The sequence below is a fragment of the Talpa europaea genome (genome assembly GCF_964194135.1).
Source record: "Talpa europaea genome assembly, chromosome: 16".
NCBI lineage: Eukaryota > Metazoa > Chordata > Mammalia > Eulipotyphla > Talpidae > Talpa > Talpa europaea.
In genome coordinates this window covers 22,958,084-22,977,575 of record NC_140084.1, presented here as the reverse complement: position 1 = coordinate 22,977,575, position 19,492 = coordinate 22,958,084, and the positions used below count along the sequence as shown (strand labels likewise).

The following is a 19,492-nucleotide window of genomic DNA, read 5'->3' as shown; positions in this document are numbered from 1 at the left end:
CTATGGGGGCTGGGAGGCAGAGAAAGGAGGGACTGGGGTCAAAACAAGGGGGTTTTAATTGTATGGGGAATATAAAAATAAAATTTGAATAAAAAATATGATGAACATAATCATTTAAATAGTTTAGTATATGCTGCTTGGGGATGCCACAAGATCATGACTAGATTAAAAGACACAGCAGGTCACACATTCAATCTAATGCAGGAGAAGTGCCCAAACAAGCTTGATTTGCAAGTCTGTATTATAGGCTAATCCCCTCTTAGTTAAAATGTAGTAGTCAAAATACAGTACAAGTCTGTCAATTATTGACAAAGATTCAAAATAATCTTTTTTTTTTAAAGATTTATTTATTTATTTATACAAGCACTGGGTACAGTCAGAAGCGCGGGAGGGTGAGAGAATTCACCAGAGCCAGAGGGGAGAGCATAAGGCAGACTGATGAAGTACACTGCTGAGGGGAGCAGCGGGCAGCAGGAGAGGTCTGTGCGCCATGTGGGACACTTGCCCGGCGGCTGGGGATCAAACCGGTACTGCAGAGGCTGCAGGCAGCTTTGCAGCCCAGCGCTCAACTGCTGCGCCACTGGGGAGGCCCTCAAAATAATCTTTAGGTGATTCAGAAACACTGTTTGGGGTACATTACTACATAGAAAACACAGTACAGTAGAAGCCTGACATGTAATTCTGTTTTCATTATTCTAAAGTCTGTGAAGAGTTGATTGTCTAAAGGTAGTAAATACAATTTTAGAATGAAATTTCTATTCTAGAGTTTGATTAATAATGAAAATATCGAAGATGTTAAAAAAAAAAGCTGAGTTTCAAAAATTTCCACCAATTTATGCAGAAAATCCAATATTATTACCTTGCATCTACTGTCAGCAGTATGTAATACTGGATATCAGATGAAGAACACATCTATATTCAGAAAGCAGGTGTGAAGAAATATTAAACCATGGAACACAATCTGCTACTAAATGTCATATCAGTTACTTGGTTAAAAAACTGCTTAATGTTTTAGATACTTGATGACCCAATTTACATCTACTCAGTTCTTCAACAGATATTTCATTCCTTTAGTCTATTTGATAGTAGCAAAAAACACTCAACTGTACCCTTTTCATTTTCTTAAGTATATGGGGCGTGGGGAGAGGAAGGAGATTTACACTGGCTCTGAGTTAGAGCAGACACATTGCTGAATGCCAAGGTGGAGCATGCACAGCTGTCAGAGGATTGTGTACTTTGCTTTCTTCTCCAAAGGTAAGAAGAAGGGGAGGGAGTGAGCAAGACCATCTGACATGTATTAGAATGAGAGTAGATTTCAATTTTAAACTGTGACAAAGTGCAGAAAAAGTTCAAGAACTATGAGAGTAAAATAAAATGAAGGTTTACCTTTAGAATGTGAGATTGAGGTTGGGGCAGTCTACCAACTTAATGATTATAAAGTGTATTTATTTATTTATTTTTTTGGAGAAAAACTATATGTGGTTAGGTTTACCTAGGATTAGAGTTTCCGAGTTTGAGAGAATATATTTGCAAGAGATTTGTCACAATGCACCATGGACAGTGAGGGAAATAATGGCTAGAGAGGGGACACATAAATATAAGTTGGAGGATCAGTGAGTGAACTGAAGGTCTCAATGAGGTCCAAGAAATGTTGCAGGAGTGGTAGGTGAGTAGGTAGCACAGAAAGACAGGAGTTGCTAGTGGAATAAAGGGATATCTGATTAATGATTGTTGGGAAGTATTAATGATTGTTTGGTACTTGCTATGTACCAAAAAATGACCTGAAGTGGTTAAAGTGGGAGGTCACTGTGCTGGGCTGGATCACCTTGTGGAAAAGAAAATGGTCTAAAATGATGGCAGGAGTTGGACAACTGTCTGGGAAGTTGTAAATCTCTAGCGAACAAGAAAACTGGTATAAACAGCATTGAGTTTGGGGTTTTTTTATATGACTAGAGTCTTATCACTAACTGGTCTTTTAATTTACAAACATTTTTAAGCAAGATTTTAATCACTTTTAAAAGCTTCATCTTGGGCCTCCCTGGTGGCGCAGTGGTTGAGTGCTGGGTTGCGAAGCTGAGTGCTGGGTTGCGAAGCTGAGTGCTGGGTTGCGAAGCTGCCAGCAGCCTCTGCAGTGCTAGTTCCATCCCCAGCCGCCAGGTGAGGGCCCATGGTGCGCAGACCTCTCCTGCTGCCTGCTGCTCCCCTCAGCAGTGTACTTGTCAGTCTGCCTGCTCTGCTCTCCGTTCTGACTCCGGTAAATTCTCTCACCCTCCCACACTTCTGACTGTACCTAGGGCTTGTATAAATAAATAAATAAATCTTTAAAAAAAAAAAAAAAAACAAACAAACCAAACTTCATCTTAACAGAGCAGTGAGGCCCCAGAGGGGAAGTGATGTCCCACAGCTGACCATGCACACAATTCATGAACTACCCTGAAATTCAGACTTCAAGCTGTGTTGCTTTTAGCAGCATTGATACACACATCCGTCAACTACTAAAAATAAACAAAAAAATGGAAAAGTTAAATTTCCTCTCTTCATTCCCATTGTCTATTTAGAGATGTTGAGGAACAAAGAAATGGCGTAAGTATGAGGCAGGAAAAGAAAAAAAAAAAAGGCCTGAATTAATATAAGAATTATCTAAGTACTTCCTGAAAAATTGAGTATAAATTATAATGCTCAATTTGGGAAATATTCATAAAAACGAAAATATCCGTAACTAAAATTCTTCAATCATTTAACTTTTCCACTTCAATAAAGAAAGCATGAACATCTTGTTCTGTTTTAAGCTGGTCTATAAGGTTGGTTTACTAAAGTTCGTAGTTACTTTCTACAATGATGCCCATTTATAAAAGCCTGAAGCCAATGCACTCTATTGTTAAGAAAAAATTAACTCAATGCAGGTTGCCTTTACTGATCCTCTCCCTGAAATAAATTAGACACCAAGCAAGGTCACCAAGGCAATAAATAATGCCCCCAAATAAATCAGATCCTTTCTGACAGGCAAAGAGTTTAATCTGTTCAGAATGATAACCATAATGCTGAAGTGTCACTTAGTCCTTCTCCAGTGTACCAAATGGAGCCTACTGATATTAAAGAGCTAAAACTATTTCAACAGTGCTTGTTTTATGCTTAGGGCAAGTTTATTCACCAGACTACGTTTCAGTGAACATTAATCAGAGAGAAAAGCCCAATTCTCCAAGCCACATGCATGGATCAGGCTAGATAAAACCCACAGTGGGAAGCTCTTTCCAAATTAGAAAGGAGGGAGAATTCCTCTCCTTGTACTTTTAATCAGCTGGGATAAGTGTTTCACTCTCTTCACAGATCAAATTTTAAGGGCTGGCTACTCTGACAGATTGTAGAAACTATAAGAAATGCTACAAAGGTGCAAATAAACTAATTGGTATCATCTATTAATAGATAATAAATTCAGTGAAAATGAGATAAAGGATAAATGGAGCATACTATTGAGAGAATTTTAACAGAGAAAAACATTTTAAAAGACATAACTTTGTAGACAGTACAAAGAGAAATCTTACATTCTTTCCATCTCTATCATCTAGAGAACAGTCTCTGTTCTATTTCATGTAGCATATATTTATAAAGTACATTTTTAATTTACTCTAACGAGGATCACAATTCCCTAAACAAGTTAAGATTTTGTTTTTCTTCATATGATAACTGGGAATTCAGTTACCTTCTCCTAATTTTCAGAAATCAAAGGCCATATACGTTCTTCCTATCTCTTGATGTTTTTTAAACAATCTGTCGGTAAGATCATGAGACCAGAGTGTATCCATGTTTTCATTTTCAAAAAGAATATAGTGATTATCAGATGGTTTTAGTTCTACTTAACTTCAATGTTATTTATTATGCTACAGGTACTGTACTAGATATTTATGGGTATTCTCTTATTCTTTACTCTGCAAGATAGGAATTATTATTATGTGAGCAGATGGGGACAGGACTCCAGAGCTTGCATTTTCAATCACAAAAATACAACAGACTTTCTCTCCCTTTCATTCCTTCCTCTGGCAAAGTGCCAGAGGAAAAAAGACAAGAAAACAAGCAATTACTACAGACTATATACTGGTAGTCAGAGTAGGCTTGCAGGAAAAAAAAGAGAGGTCTCAGTTGAGAGTGGAATGATAGGTAAAAGGTAACTATGTTACAGGAGGTAATGGAGTTCTGTGTCTTGGGCAGAGGAAATATCATATCAGCTCCATAAAGCAAGAATACAGAGAGAGATGGGGTTACAGAGAGCTAAGGAGGGAGCACTGGTCAGGGATCCAACTGGAAGGGCCTTGTTTACCATGGTAAGAGGCAAGGATTTCTTTCTGGTGGTAATGAGGTGTCACTAAGAGATTTCATTTTATATCATTTTATTTTATTTATTTTTTTACAAGGTGTTTTCTTTCTTTTTTTTTTTTTAGATTTATTTATTTATTTATACAAGCGCTGGGTACTGTCAGAAGCGCGGGAGGGTGAGAGAATTCACCAGAGCCAGAGCAGGGAACAGAACAGGCAGACTGACAAAGGAGCACACTGCTGAGGAGAGCAGCGGGCGGCAGGAGAGGTCTGTGCACCATGTTGGACCCTCACCCAGCGGCTGGGAATCGAACCGGCGCTGCAGAGGTTGCGGGCAGCTTCACAACCCAGCGCTCAACTGCTGCACCACTGGGGAGGCCCTAATTTTATTTTTTAAAGATTTATTTATTCATGCATACAAGAACCCGGCTACAGGCCAGATATGCGGGAGGGTGAGAGGATTCACCAGAGACAGAGTGGGGAACAGAAGAGGAAGACTGACTGAAATACACGGCTGAGGGGAGCAGTGGGCGAGACAGGAGAGCTATACCGTGCCACGTGGGTATCTCCCTGGCAGACCGGGATCAAACCCGCACTGCAGAGTCTGTGGACAGCTTCACAGCACTGCGCTCAACCACCTGAGCCACTAGGGAGGCCCAAGAGATTTTAGTAAGGAAGTAAGAAAATTAAAAATCTATTTTAGATGTGAGGAGGCTACCTGGATACTGGACTGGAAGGGAAGCAGCCTGGGAACTATGAGACCAGTCAAGAAACTTAGGATAAAGTAAGATAGAATAGTGGCATCAACCTGGGTAGTTGAAATAGTGGTTTCAAAGGGTTGTTTGAGTTAAATCACAACATTTGTAAACTGAGAGTGTTAGGGGGAAAAAGATGTCCTAAAGTTAATTCCATACAGGCTTTGTGGACTCCACCCCCACCCCAGGCCAAAGCCAAAGACACTGGGAACTCCAAATCCCATCACCACCAAAGGGAAGGTGGCTGGGACCTGAGGGTGGCGTTAAGCAGCCAGGTTGGTATAAAGCCAGACACGTGGGCTTTGGAGGGGGTCCCCCATTTTGGCTCTCCGCCAGCTCGCAGTGACCGGCCAGCGCTGAGAGTGCCTTTGGTTTCCAGGTCGGCGGATCGGGTAGGATGCATTAAAGACTTTATTTCCCTATTTTCTCCCTGAGTTGTACATTTTCCTTATTTCCTTTTCCCTTGTAAATAAACCTTTTATTAACCTTTTGTGTATGCCTGTAGAGGAGTATTAATAAGTCCCTTTTAAGTGTGCGGGTGAGGACCCACAGCCAGGCAACCCGTTCAATATCGGGGCTGCCCTATAACAAGAGTAAGAAGAAAGAGGGTAATCAAGAAAAACTCTTAAAGTGGGTCAAAATCTGGGGAGATGGTATTGTCATCCATTGAAATAGAAGCAAAGTTTTGAGGGGTAACTTTGGCTACAATGAATTTGGAATGCCTGTGGGTTACAGGAGTGGTATATTCCAGAAGCGTGGTTATAAGTGTGGCTATAAGTTATAATATGGGAATTGGGGGCAAAATAATGTAACCTATGTAAGCCATGGAAGTAGACATATCAATAAGTGAACTGAATCAAAATAGATCAGATCAAAGCATAAGGAGTGTTTAGTGTAAAAAGGGAAGAGGGCTGAGAATAAAATACTGAACTTTACTATTACCTATGGGTCAGAAAGAGGAAGAAGAGCCCACAGAGGGTTCTGTAAAGAAAGAAAACCAATAGTCAAAGAAAGTAAGCATTATATAGACAAAAAAGTTCCTTTTGCTGTACAGGAGCCTTTTAAAAATTTTTAGTTTCTATACATTTATTTTGTTTTTTATTGAAGCACCATTATTTTAAATCCTTATTAGTATTGCATATTTTGAAGTGTGGGGGTGTGATGCTTGCTTTCTTTTTTTAAATATTCAAAAAGGAGAGAATAAAGAACACTTGCATAGACAAGTGGGCAGAAAGAGCTGCCCCAGCAAGGGAAACATCTGTTAAGAGAGACCCGCATATTCACAGGCGGGCAGAGGGCTACTGCCTCCTTTCCTTTTTTTCCCCTCAAGTTTACTGTGGCTATTGGAGATCTTTCGTGTTTCCATATAAATTTCAATAATGTTTGTTCTATTTCCTTGAAGAATTCCATTGAAACTTTAACAGGAATTGCATTTAATCTATATATTGTTTTGGGTAAAAGCATTTTTGGGACATTTTAACAATGTTATTCTTCCAATCCATGAGCATGGAGCATGTTTCCATTTCCTTCCGTCCTCTGTTTAACAATGTCATGCTTCACTGAATAGGTCTTTCACCTTGTTGGTTAGGTTTATGCCTAGAAATTTACTTTTTGATGCTATTGTAAATGGGGTTGTTTTCTTGATTTCTCTCTCTTCTAGTCCATTATTTGCATATAGGAATGCAATTATTTTTGTATATTGGGTTTGTGGACTATCACTTTACTATACTGGTTTATTGTTTCTAAGAGTATTTTAGTGGAGTTTTTTAGGGTTTTCTATACATATTATCATCTCTTCTGCAAACAGTGAAAGAAGCTATCATTAAAACAAAAAGACACCCAACTGAATGGGAGAAAATATTTGCACATCATACATCTGACAAAGGGTTTATATCCAAGATTTACAAAGAACTCATTCAATTCAACAAAAAGAAAACAAAAACCCAATCAAAAAATGGGCCCAATAACTAGGCAGTTCTCCAGAGAAGATATATAGGTGTCCAAAAGTCACCTGAAAAAATGTTTGCTGTTACTTATCATTAGGGAAATGCAAGTCAAAACCACAATGAGATACCACCTCATTCCTGTGAGAATGGCCCATATCATAAAGCCTAGAAACAAATGTTGGCAAAAGTGTGGAGAAAAAGAACCCTCATATACTTTTGGTGGGAATATAGACTGGTCAGCCCCTATGACTGATTTCAAGGACTGCAACAGCTTTTATAGATGAATTGTTTGGTTAATGGTTTAAATGACCAATAAAGGTACTGTGTTTTAACTTCTTGAAACATAAAACACGAGTACAAAAACCACTGTATAGACCCAAAGACTAGATATACATTATATATATTTCACATACAGAAATATGGGGAGGGGGGAATCATACCTCATCCAACAACTACCACAAACTACTTGAATCAAGGAAGAAATTCCATGTTATTTTTTACAATAACTCACCGCACAAATATAGTAAGAAAAAAGTAACTTAAAAATATTTAATGTTTTATATACGAAGTATGAACCTATACCCCTAAATCATATACAATGATACAAACCAATGTTACTTCAATTAAAAATACAATTATAAAATTGAAGTTTATTGAGTTTTGGACATGAAGAGGTGTCAAACTATGGTCCTAAATCATTTTTAGAATTGTAAACCAACATTACCTAGATTAAAATTAATTTCACTTTAAGAAGTAATTTAAAACATTAAAAATTGACGTTTTAAAGAAGTTCACAAAGAGAATCCATACTGTTTATGATCAACATGCTGCTTTTCATGTGGTAATACATCCACTGTAATAAGCACTCATTATACTTGATACTTCATTTTTAAAAAAATATCTTAAATACCATCATTGTTGTACTTATAGCATTCGTTCCTTTCTTTCTTCATAATGAAATAAAAAGGGTCATCTACTTTGTGAAAATACACCAAGCCAACAACACTGTATTTTTTTTTTATTACTGGAAGAAATTGATGCTCAAAAGCTAAATATCATATTGAAATAACAAGATAAATCCACAGTGTGGGGCATTCTATAACGCAAGTGGCCTAGACTCTTGGGGAAAAAAATCTATCATTAAAAAAAAGGGGAGTTTATAGCTAGATGAAGAGACTGGGGGGGAATAACTACTGAATACATGTAAGTCTTGATTGAATCCAAATAGGGAAGAGAAGAGGTTACAAAAGGTATTTGGGGACAACTTTGAAAATGTAAATATGGATTGGTTATTATGTGATATTACAGGATAACTAATTTTCATGAATATAATAATGTTATATTGTGGTTGTGTGGGAGACCATCCTTATTCCTCATAGATCCATATTAAAGTATTTATAGGTGAAGTGTCAAAATGTACACAACTCTGGTTCAAATAGCATGGGGAAAATAGTAAATAGATTTCTCTTTACATACACACATAGATGTATGTATTATGTATATGTATATGCATACATGTATATATATGCATACATATAAAAATAGATAAAAATGTTAAAATTGTTCAATCTAGGTGAAGAGTTTTGTAATAGTCTTTAAATTTTTTGAACACTTTAAAGTTTTCAGGGTAAAAAGTGGGAAAAGACAAAAATAAAAGAAGTCAGTGCTGAGTACGGCATGATGTGCTAAGCACAAACAAACGAACAACAGATTTAGAGGCATTACATTTAGTGTATTTTTTACCATTACAGTGTGAGTTAATTTAAACAAACGAAATCTAAATTTTCAATCAACAAAATAAAAACTGTAAATACACTTAGGGTGGTGGTGGCATTATATAAAGCCCTCATGAACACAAAGAAGAATCCCTTCATAAACCAGAATATGTTGAGTTGTATTTATTACTGGGAGGCCTTTTCCTCAATGACATGACTTAATATGTAAAAAATATATACATATTCATACCAGAATATGATTCAGCTAAGACACAGATGAGGTAGATTGAAGTACTGAGATAGAATGGTTTCTAAGAAATTAAAGTGGGAAAAAAAAGGTTACAGAATGGTATGTATGATTAGACTCTCTTTTAGTAATCATTTTTAAAATTGTGAAATAACTCATAGAATAAAAACTAAGATATCAATGCTGAAATATTCTCTGATCCCTTAACAAAAACCCTTTGGACACATTCATATCCAGTGTGTCTCTTTCTTCCTCTCCCTCAAAGGTTACTATTTGATTATTTCCCTATTCTTTATATTTTACACACAGAGACAAAAACACAAATGTATACAATATATACTACTTAGTTTTGTACAGTTTTTAAATGCCATCACTCTTCTGACTTTTTTTACTCAACATTGTTTCTGAGATTTATCTATGTATATAGACTTTCAGTTTTTTAAATTTTCACTGTGTAAACACAGCAGTCTTTTCAATTAACTTTTGCAAATCTGGTGAGTGTAAAATGTTATTTTGTTGTTTTCTCTTTATTTTTCTAACTTCCATAGATCTTGAACATGAATATTTGCTGGCCTTTTCTACTTGTTCTCTTATGCCTTGGCACATTTTTTACCAATTTTCTAAATAGGTTTTTTTTTTTTTTTGATTTATGGGAGTTTTACATTTTGGAATTCAATTCATGATTGATTACATATGTTGCAAATATCTTCTCCCAACTTATGACCTGTTTTGCAATTTTATGTTCATGATAACTTCTGATAAACTGAGGTTTTGCTTTATTAAAAAAACCCAAATCATCTATGTTTTCTTTTGTTAATAGAATATTCTTAGTAAAACAATAAAGTAAACACAGACCAAAGCAGTAACAATGTTAATATCCAGGGTTTCAGGGTTGTAGAACTTTTGTTTTTGTACATCATATATATCTATAATGTTTGAGTAGTTAAAATGAGCTTTTATTTCATTCTTAAACAGGGAACCTATTTGGGAGTTTATGGATATGTTTCAAAGTGTTTATGAACATAAAATCTAGTTTTATGTGCATTTTTGGGGGGCAAAGTTCTATAACTTTTCCAGATATTCAAAGGGACTTGGGATCACAACTCCACAGCTCTATACAATTCTGAAAAATGTATAATAAACCAAAAGTTTCAAGGCAGAAATGTTCTTGGGTTCCATCTTGTCACTTTGGGGAAGTTATTATTATTTTTTTTAATTTTTTTTAATTAATCAATTTATTTATACAAGCACTGGGTACAGTTAGACGCGCAGGAGGGTGAGAGAATTCACCAGAGCCACAGCGGGGAGCAGAACAGGCAGACAGACGGAGGACACTGCTGAGGGGAGCAGCGGGCGCAGCAGGAGAGGTCTGCGTGCCATGTGGGACCCTCGCCGGTGGCCGGGGATCGAACTGGAGCTGCAGAGGCTGTGGGCAGCTTCGCAGCCCAGTGCTCAACTGCTGCGTCACCGGGGAGGCCCTTGGGGAAGTTATTTAATATTTCTGTGCTGATGTCAAAACAGAACTTCCTTCCTGAAGGTTGTTCCAATAGGTTCATCTAAGTGCTCAATAAATGGTAGTCATTCTTAGTATTAATTCCTGACTATTTCAAATAAACTACTCAAAAAAATCATGGCAAATTCAATAGTTTGATATACTCTTTCAGGGGAAGGTGTGAAGAAGTTGTAGATAACCCTGGTTTAAGCCCAGATACTAATATTAAATGTTAGTAGCTATGAAATAAGCAAATGTAGTATTGCTAGTACAGACTATTAGCTCTGTCAAGTTTCTCTCAGAAGTGTTTGGGAATAAATGTGTGTAAATATCAGAGAAGTTACAGGATGCTTACCAAAAAAAAAAAGAACAAACATTTCCTATTACTTTGTCTCTCTGCTGCCTTATCCCTATCAGAGAGCATAATGATAACATCAGAAACAATGACAGTTTTTAGTAAACAGGTCTCTTCATCTTTGCTGATAGAGATCAACTATTATTTAGTACAGAATTTCAATCAGTTCAAAGTGAATGCATTTAGAAGGAATATATAAGATAACCTTATGATATTTTAAGGGTTGAAATGGTTTAACTTATATTTTTAGAAAAAAGAACAAAATTCTTGAAAAATGGCTCCATTGTTTTCTATAACTGCTTAGATAAAATTCTCACTGACAAAGTTCCTAACTTGTGTGTCTACATTAGAAATGTCTACATATATCTTTATATATATATACACACATATATATTGCTGTGTGCTGGTGGTGGTGGGTGTGTGTGTGTGTATGTGTGTGTAGAGAGAAAGGGAGAGAGAGAGAGAGAGAGAGAGAGAGAGAAAGGTATGTGGATATATTTCTGAAAATCCTTTGTGGATTTCTAAGAAAAAAAAATTCAATAATATATGTTTGAACATCTGCCAACAAACAGCTTTACCAAAACTTCCTTTTGTTAGTTGTTAAATATTTAGTTGCAAGAGAGGTCTGTCAATCAGAGATAGTTTCAGGTAATAAAAATATGCTAGCTACCTTCAGATTCTGCTATGCTGTCAAAAATGTGACTATTTACTCAACAACATCCATCAAGTCCCCATTTTGTGCCAAGCAATATTTTAGGCACTGGAGAATTAACAGTGTACAGAGAAAATCAAAATTCCTGACCACATCGAGCTTATATTATTGTATGATAGAACAAAAGTGATAAATATATAATATTTTAGCAAATAAAAGTGCTTTGGAGAAAAATTAAAGCACAGCAAGGGCTAAGGGGAGTGCCTGAAAACAGAAATTTTGAATACAACAAGCCCCAATGAAATAAGATGGCATTTAACGGAAGATGTGAAATGAGCAAAGTATTTGGCAAAATAATTGGAAGGAATAAATATGACTGTCTGGAGGAACAGAAAATAGTTACGTGATTTAGTTCTTGGGATTGGGCCATGCTTTGCAATGCTTAAGGAACTGCAGTAAAGTGAATGTGGCTAGTGCAAGGCATCAACTGGTAGAATAATAGAATGGAAACTGGGAGAGGTGATAGTAGACCAAAGTATGTGGGGCCTGGGAGTTATTTTATGGACTTTGGCTAGTTCTCTAAATATAATAAAGAAGCCAATGGAAAACTTTGAGGGGAGCAACATGACCTGATTTTGGTTTTGGCTGATCACAGCAGATAATGCATTGAAAACAGACTGTAGGGGGCAAGGGTAGAGTTGGGGAAGAGGGATTCGTGTGAGAAAATAATGCTGTGTTGGATGAGGATGGTTGCCATAGAGGTGGTAGGAAGTGGTCAGGTTGTGGATATATTTTTAAAGACAAAATGAACAAGATTTCCTGATAGATTTGATGCGTACTATAGAAAGAGGAGGCAAGGATGACTCCAACATTTTGAAACATGAATAAATGATCAAACAAAACAAATAACTATTAAATTCTTACTTTTTGTTCTCATCACTCCAAGTTCACAATAGCTATTTCAAGTTTTAAAAATTAAGACTCTGACCTTAATCTGTTTTCTCAAAGTCTATGGCAAAATTGATAATGGTCACCTGAATGTATAACAAGATTTCCCCAAAAGTATTTCTGTCTAATTCTCACAAATTAAATGTTCTTTCCTAAATTCTTTACTTTGGTATAAATTTTTCTCATTCTTTCTACCAAGAGTCTTCTTACATATAATCACAGACAATTCTGTGTATACTATAAAGCTGTATACTACAGCTTTTTAAAGTCTTCAAAGTTTCCAATTCTTCAATATCCCACTCCTTTCTGTATATTAATCTTAACACATTAAACACTATTACATTTTTTTATTCTTCCAGAAGAAAATCAATCTTACCATCGCTTCCAGCTTATTTGATAAAAAAGAAAAGGCAACTGATTCAAAAAAATGAATACAAAAACTCTCCAAAAATGGGGAAAGAAGGAACTTGCATCAACATAATAAAGATGTTAGACCAGCTAACATTATATTCAATGTTTAAAATGAAAGTCTTTTTCTAAGATCAGGAACAAGACTGGAATGTCTTTCTTATAAAACAAAACCTGTATCAAAAGGTAATCTGAGAAAGAAGAAATTTACAGATGACTAACTGAGTACATGTGGGCATGTGCACTGTTCATCTCTCTCTGGCGTGGCTTTGCTACAGAGCTGCTTCCATACAAGGGTTCTGGTATGTATTTATTTGTTATTTAGTTTAACGTTATGTTTTCTGATTTCTTTCTATGAGGGACTGGCTTAAGTAACTAGAAACTAGGATATATAGTGGAAAACACAGAAAAGGTATAAAAAAAGTGAAATAATAGAAATTCTATTTTAATGATAATCTTTAAAATTCATATTGAAATCATAATACAATATTTTTTTCACGCATCAAACTCATAATAAATTCAAGTATTTGCAATGTAAGGTGAAATAAGCATTCTCATATCTGGAGTGCAACAAGGAAATGTTTCAGTTCCTCAAAAATGTTTCTTTAAACTTGTTTAACCATTTATTTCATTCTAGGAACTATCCTTGGAAACTTATGACATGCATACAAACTAAGGCATCAGAGCATTATTTATGATAAAAAACAAAACCAGAAAGCTAAAGTAATAATGTTCAACAAAAAAGGAATAAACTATGTTATAACCACCAAAAGCTACACAGCTTTGACAGTTTTTAAAAAAGTCTAATAGAAAAGCAAAATTTTTGAAAAATCATTTGCTATGAAGAATTCAATTACTATATTATATAGTAATATGTTACATGGTAATATAGTATGGAATTCCAACTCATATTAAGAATTTCTTCAAGGGCCCCCCCTGGTAGCGCAAGGGGTTAAGACACAGCACTATGAATCTATCTGCAGCCACTGCAGCACAAGTTCGATCCCCGGTCAGAGAGGTAACCTACATGTCACAACAGACCTCTTCTGTCTCGCCCACTGTTCCCCTCAGCAGTGTATTTCAGTACATCTGCCTGTTTTGCTTCCCGCTCTGTCTCTGGTGAATCCTCTCGCCCCCCACACCTCTGGCCTATACCCCAGTTCTTGTATGCATAAATAAAATAAAATCTTTTCTAAAAAAAGAATTTCTTCAAGAGCACACTGGAAAAGCCTCCTATTTTCTAAGGAAAGCATGTACTATGGACAATGAGAAACAAGTAACTCACCATTTTTTCAATGGTCAAATTCTTAGCTCCTCTGTGTATGACTTTACAATCCCAAGAATAGTAGGGCAATTTGTTCCTACTACTTTTATTATATTGTAGCTTCTAACTAATATACACTTTTTTTTCATTCTGCCACATGCTATGAGTAGACTTGTAAGCCTCTGCCAGTTAACTCTATGTCCTCTGATGGCTGAAAAGAATTTTTTGTCATCATCTTATTTCTCATAATAAAAAGTAGTGGGATTTGCATGGAGTACGTTCTCATAACTCTTTGCTGAAAGGATTTCAAAGGCAGAAATAGTATTTGAATAATACAGTGCTAACAATTACATTTTAAAATATTTCCTCGTATTTTAACATCTAAATGATTACTTATCTAATTTTGTAGAAGAGATAGTTTAGCTCAAAATGAGAAATCCTATGAAGAAATATCTCTGATTAACTTTATCACAAAATTTTATTTTATTTTATTTTATTTTTAAATAATAAATTTTATTTTTATATTCCCCCATACAATTGCAAACGCCCCATTCTGACCCCAATCCTTCCCCTCCCGCCCCCCACCCCCCAAAAAGTGTCTCTGGTTCATAGTTTTCTGTTGATTTTGATTTTCACTTTCTTATATTCATTTTCCTGGTCCCTTATTTAAGTTCTCTAGATTCCTGCTATGAGTGAGACCATCCGGTATTTTTCTTTTTCTTTTTGGCTTATTTCGCTGAGCATGATCCCTTCCAGCGCCATCCATGTTGCTGCAAATTGCATGTGTTTATCTTTTTTGAATGCTGAGATTTCGCTAACTGTATAAAAATACCAAAATTCTTCAAAAAATACTAAAATGCAAAGCCTATCTTGATAAAGAGAACTAAGTTTCTAAGTTCACATAAGCAAGATAGTTCCTAAAAAACGAATTGTAAACAAAAAACTGTGTCTATATATGTGGAATGAGAGTACAGAAAATAAGCCTTATACCTATATAATTTCCTTATCTTGAAAAACAAGCTCTTAAGCAAACTACACAGCAATGTACTTAAAACCTCATTATTGTGTTGTTATATGATTTCGCATGACAGGTAACAAGCAATAGTAAACATAATCTATTTTCTCTTCTGAAACTCTCTTCTCTTTGCAACCTGAACACAAAGTCAGGATCCAAACCAGTTAGAACAATAAAAAACTTAATAGTGCATGGGTGAATTGATGGTGGGAATTCTATGGGGACTACACCTGGGAGGAGAAAGCAAATACTGTACAAAAATGAACAATGATGTAAAATATAAATAAACTATATTATAAAAAAATAAAAAGCTTAGTGGGAAAAAGGTACAATCTGTCATTTTGTTGTTTTAATCTGTAAATGCCAAAATAAATCAGAGTGCTAAAAAGTTCTTAACTTTGAAAATTATAATTAATAATGAAAATGTGTTAGCAAAACTCCTAATGATCCCAAATTAACAGAAATTTAAATTATATATTTGTTACCTGTTTTTCAAAAAGAATGTTTAATCATGGAATACTTTTAAGGAATGAAGTTTTACTGCGTTTAGCAGTCACCAGGCATGCTGTACACATTTACAATTAGTATACTACATAAAATTGTAATTACAAAAGCACATTAAAAGTGTTTCAAAATAATGACATAAACAGGAAAAAGGAAAGAAAGGCATACAAATTAAAAAAGGAAGAATAACATTATCTCTACTTACAGATACGGTGATATATATAGAAGACAAATTATTAAGACGCCAATATTACCCAAAGCAACATACACATACAGTGCAATCCTTATGAAAATCCCAATGGCATCTTTTTAGAAGTAAAATGCATATAAATTCTTAATGGATCTGAACTAGTCAAAACAATCTTAAAAAGGAACACAGAAGACTCATACTTTCTGATTTAAAAACTTACTACAAAGGTACAGTAATCAAAAAACCAGCCTGATTATTAGCATAAAGATAGATTCATCGATCAACAGAATACAGAGAATACAGAGAATACAGAATACAGAGAAATTAATCCTTAAATATATGGTCAAATGATCTTAGTCAAGGATGCCAAGATCATTTAATCGGGAAGTGACAAATCTTTACAACGAAGGAATGAAATTGGATACTTTTGTAACAACATGTACAAAAATTAGCTCAAAGTGGGTCAAAGACCTAAATGTAAGAATAAAAGCATAAAATACTTTCAAGAAAACAGGACAAAGCCTTATGACACTGGATTTGGCAATAATTTCTTGGATAGGCCATCAAAGGCAGAAACAACAAAGAAACAACAGACAAGCTGGTCTTCATGAAAATTAAAAAAAACTTTGTATAGCAAAAAAATACTATCAACAGCGTAAAAAGGCATTCCACAAAAAGACAGAAAATAGTTGCAAATTATATATCTGATAAAAAAAACTGACAAGAAACAAATGATAGCAAGAATGTAGAGAAATGGAACCCTTGTGCAATGTTGGTGGGAATGTAAAATGGTGAAATTGCTGTGACAGTGGTTCCTCAAAAATTAAACAAAATTACCATGTAATTCAGCAATTCCACTTCTGTGTATACATTCAAAAAAATTAAAAGCAGAGTCTCAAAGAGATGTTTTACATTGATGTTCACGGTCACATTATTTACAATAGCTACTATGTGGAAGCAAACCAAGTGTCTAGTGATGGATGAATGGACAATGTAAACACAGTATATACATATAATGGAATATTATTCAGCTTTAAACAGAAAGGGAATTCTGACATGCTGTAAGAGCATGAACCCTGAGGTATTATGCTACATGGAATAAACAAGTTAAAAACAAAATACCATATGATTTTACTCATATAAAGTACTTACAGTAGTTAAAATCAGAGACAAAGATAAGCAGTGGTTACCAGAAGGTGGGGTGGGGGTTGGGGGGAGTGAAGAAGGGGAATTGCTACTTAACTGGTCTAAAAGTTTTAGTTTCACAAAATGAAGTTATAGATATGGATGGCAGTGATGGAAGGTTTACATTATAAATGTATTTAATACCAGTGAGCTATACACTTTTTAAGATGGTAAATTTTATGCTGCATGTATTTTACATTAAAACAAGGTAGGAAAAATGGGGAGAAGAGGGGGACAATCAAGCATTTAACCTTCCTGTGACAACTGCACTTCAGGTGACTACTGAGATAATGATGGCAATTCCTTTCTTAAAATACAAATTTCCAGCTAGTAATATATGCAGAGGAGCACTAGATTTAGAGTTCCACAGATTTTCAATTCCTATTGAAATAATGGACCTGACAAAAATCATAAATTATCTGCTAACCCTATTAGGAGAGCGTTATAATAAAAGGTCCATGCTGAGAAAAAAATTGAAGCTACTGATTAATCTTAAGATCACAAAAGACAGGTTGGCACACTGATAAAATGTTGTGAATAAACCTCTTTCTGAGCTTAGATTTTCTGATCTAATAAACAAGATTGACTAATACATTTTAAAAAGAGAGAGGAACCTAAATTATGTGTCTGCTAATGAGCTAAAAACAAACAGCAACACCTGGGAAGTATTCTTGACCAAGAAAGATCTGATTCTCATCAAGGCTCTATATCTAATTACTGGTTTACAGGAAATACAGGTGACAGAGTCACATGTTAGCACCATGGGAATAGAATCAGCAAAATTTAGACTTCTGAGAAATTCTATAACACAGATATTTCTATCTATAGGTACCTTGTTTAGCTCCTGATTTGATATAATAAATTTAGAAGAAGATTGGGGTATTTTGAATAGTGTATAAATATTTGATATTAAGGAATTTTTTTTCAAGTTTCAAAATGACCACGTGGTTGTTAAAAATAAGTTATTTATAAATACAGATTGAAATATTTATAAACTAAATGATACAATGTTTTGCTCTTTTGAAATTATAAGGGGTGGAAGGGGCTCATGAATGGTTGTACATATGAAAAAATATTGGTCATGTATTGATCTCTGTGGAAGCCAGGTACTGATTAAATATCTGCATATCACAAGTTGACATATCCTGTCAACTTTTCTATGCTTAAAATTTTACATAGTAAAGAGTTTAAAAAAGTATTTGGAATTTTTTATATATAGCTAAATATTTTTACTATAGTTAAATTTATAGCATTTATTAGCCAAACATTTTTAAATGGACAGGGAAATAAACATCAGGCCTGTAGGGTAAGGAAAAATGTCAGGCTTTTCTGCCCTCCCGCCATCAGGATAGATGATGGATCCTTGCAGTCCTGAATGCATGCCTGATGGCGGGCACCTGGAATAGGGTGTGGGCATAGGTAGATGGGATTCACCTGGGCTAAGACTGTGCTTTTTAAGGGCGGCGTCACGGGGACGCCAGTAGAAGCTGAGAGAGAAGCTGAGAGAAGCAGCAGAAGCCGAGAGAGAAGCAGAACCCTGGTGAGCCCAGACAGAGTGAAGACCTGCTGGGGGCTGGGAGGACTGCCAGCCTCCCCGCCCCCCAGCACCCCTGCTTGCCAAATACCAGCTAAATCCCAATACAAAAACCTGCAAAAGCCACTGAGGACTCTGACTCCTCCTTTACCCCCCGTCAGCTGGATCAGAAAACCTGCTCTGTGTCCTGTCCTGCCCTTACAAGGCCTCATGTATATAAAGTATCTGAATTCATAAGTGGAAAATTCAAAGTTTGATGTGGTTAACAAGGAGTGAAAACAACAACTATTAAAGACATATTTATTACACCTAGTACTTTTTATGTTGCATCCATTATAATTATCTTTATTATAATCTGTTAATGTTTTGATTTTAACATTCATTAGCAAATGATTTCTAAGAAACCAGTAAGTAAAATTTCACAATTCTTTAAATGCTTCAGAAGAAATATTTATAACCATGGCAACTCACCAGCTGTAAAATCTTCAGTCAGATCAATGAATGCATGAGAGTGAGGATTTCGCATTTTACTTTCAGTGTTCAATGCAGGATGCCATGACAGGTTCCTAAAAAAAAAACACCCAAAAATCTTTTAAGACAAATATGAAGTATTGTTATTTTTCAAACAATCTTCACATGTAAGATACCTTGTAATTTTAGGTATTTTTATTGAGATATCATACATACCATTAAATGTACTCTTTAAAAAGTGTGCTATTTAATGATTTTTAGTTTATTCACAGTGTGCAATCATCATCACTGACTTCAAAATATTTTTGTCTCCTGAAAAAGAAACCCCATATCCACTACTCACTTCCCATTCAGCCTCTGGGAACTAGTATTTTCTTTCTCTATGGATTTTCCTATTCTGGATATTTCATAAAAATAGAAACATGTAATGTGTGGACACACTTGTCTGGTTCACTTAAGAATAATATTCCAGGTTCATCTAGGTTATACTATGCTTCAGT

General features: G+C 35.3%; 1 protein-coding gene across 1 annotated transcript in view; it reads right to left on the bottom strand.

Annotated features, from left to right (window-relative positions):
• ITFG1 (integrin alpha FG-GAP repeat containing 1) overlaps nucleotides 1-19,492 on the bottom strand; it is a gene marked incomplete at its 3' end in the record, with an annotated part of 219,716 nt that overhangs the window by 162,387 nt on the left and 37,837 nt on the right. Inside the window, exon 6 of the mRNA XM_084257596.1 lies at nucleotides 18,993-19,087. Coding sequence (XP_084113722.1) covers nucleotides 18,993-19,087 — 95 coding nt within the window. The remainder of the gene's footprint in view (nucleotides 1-18,992; nucleotides 19,088-19,492) is intronic.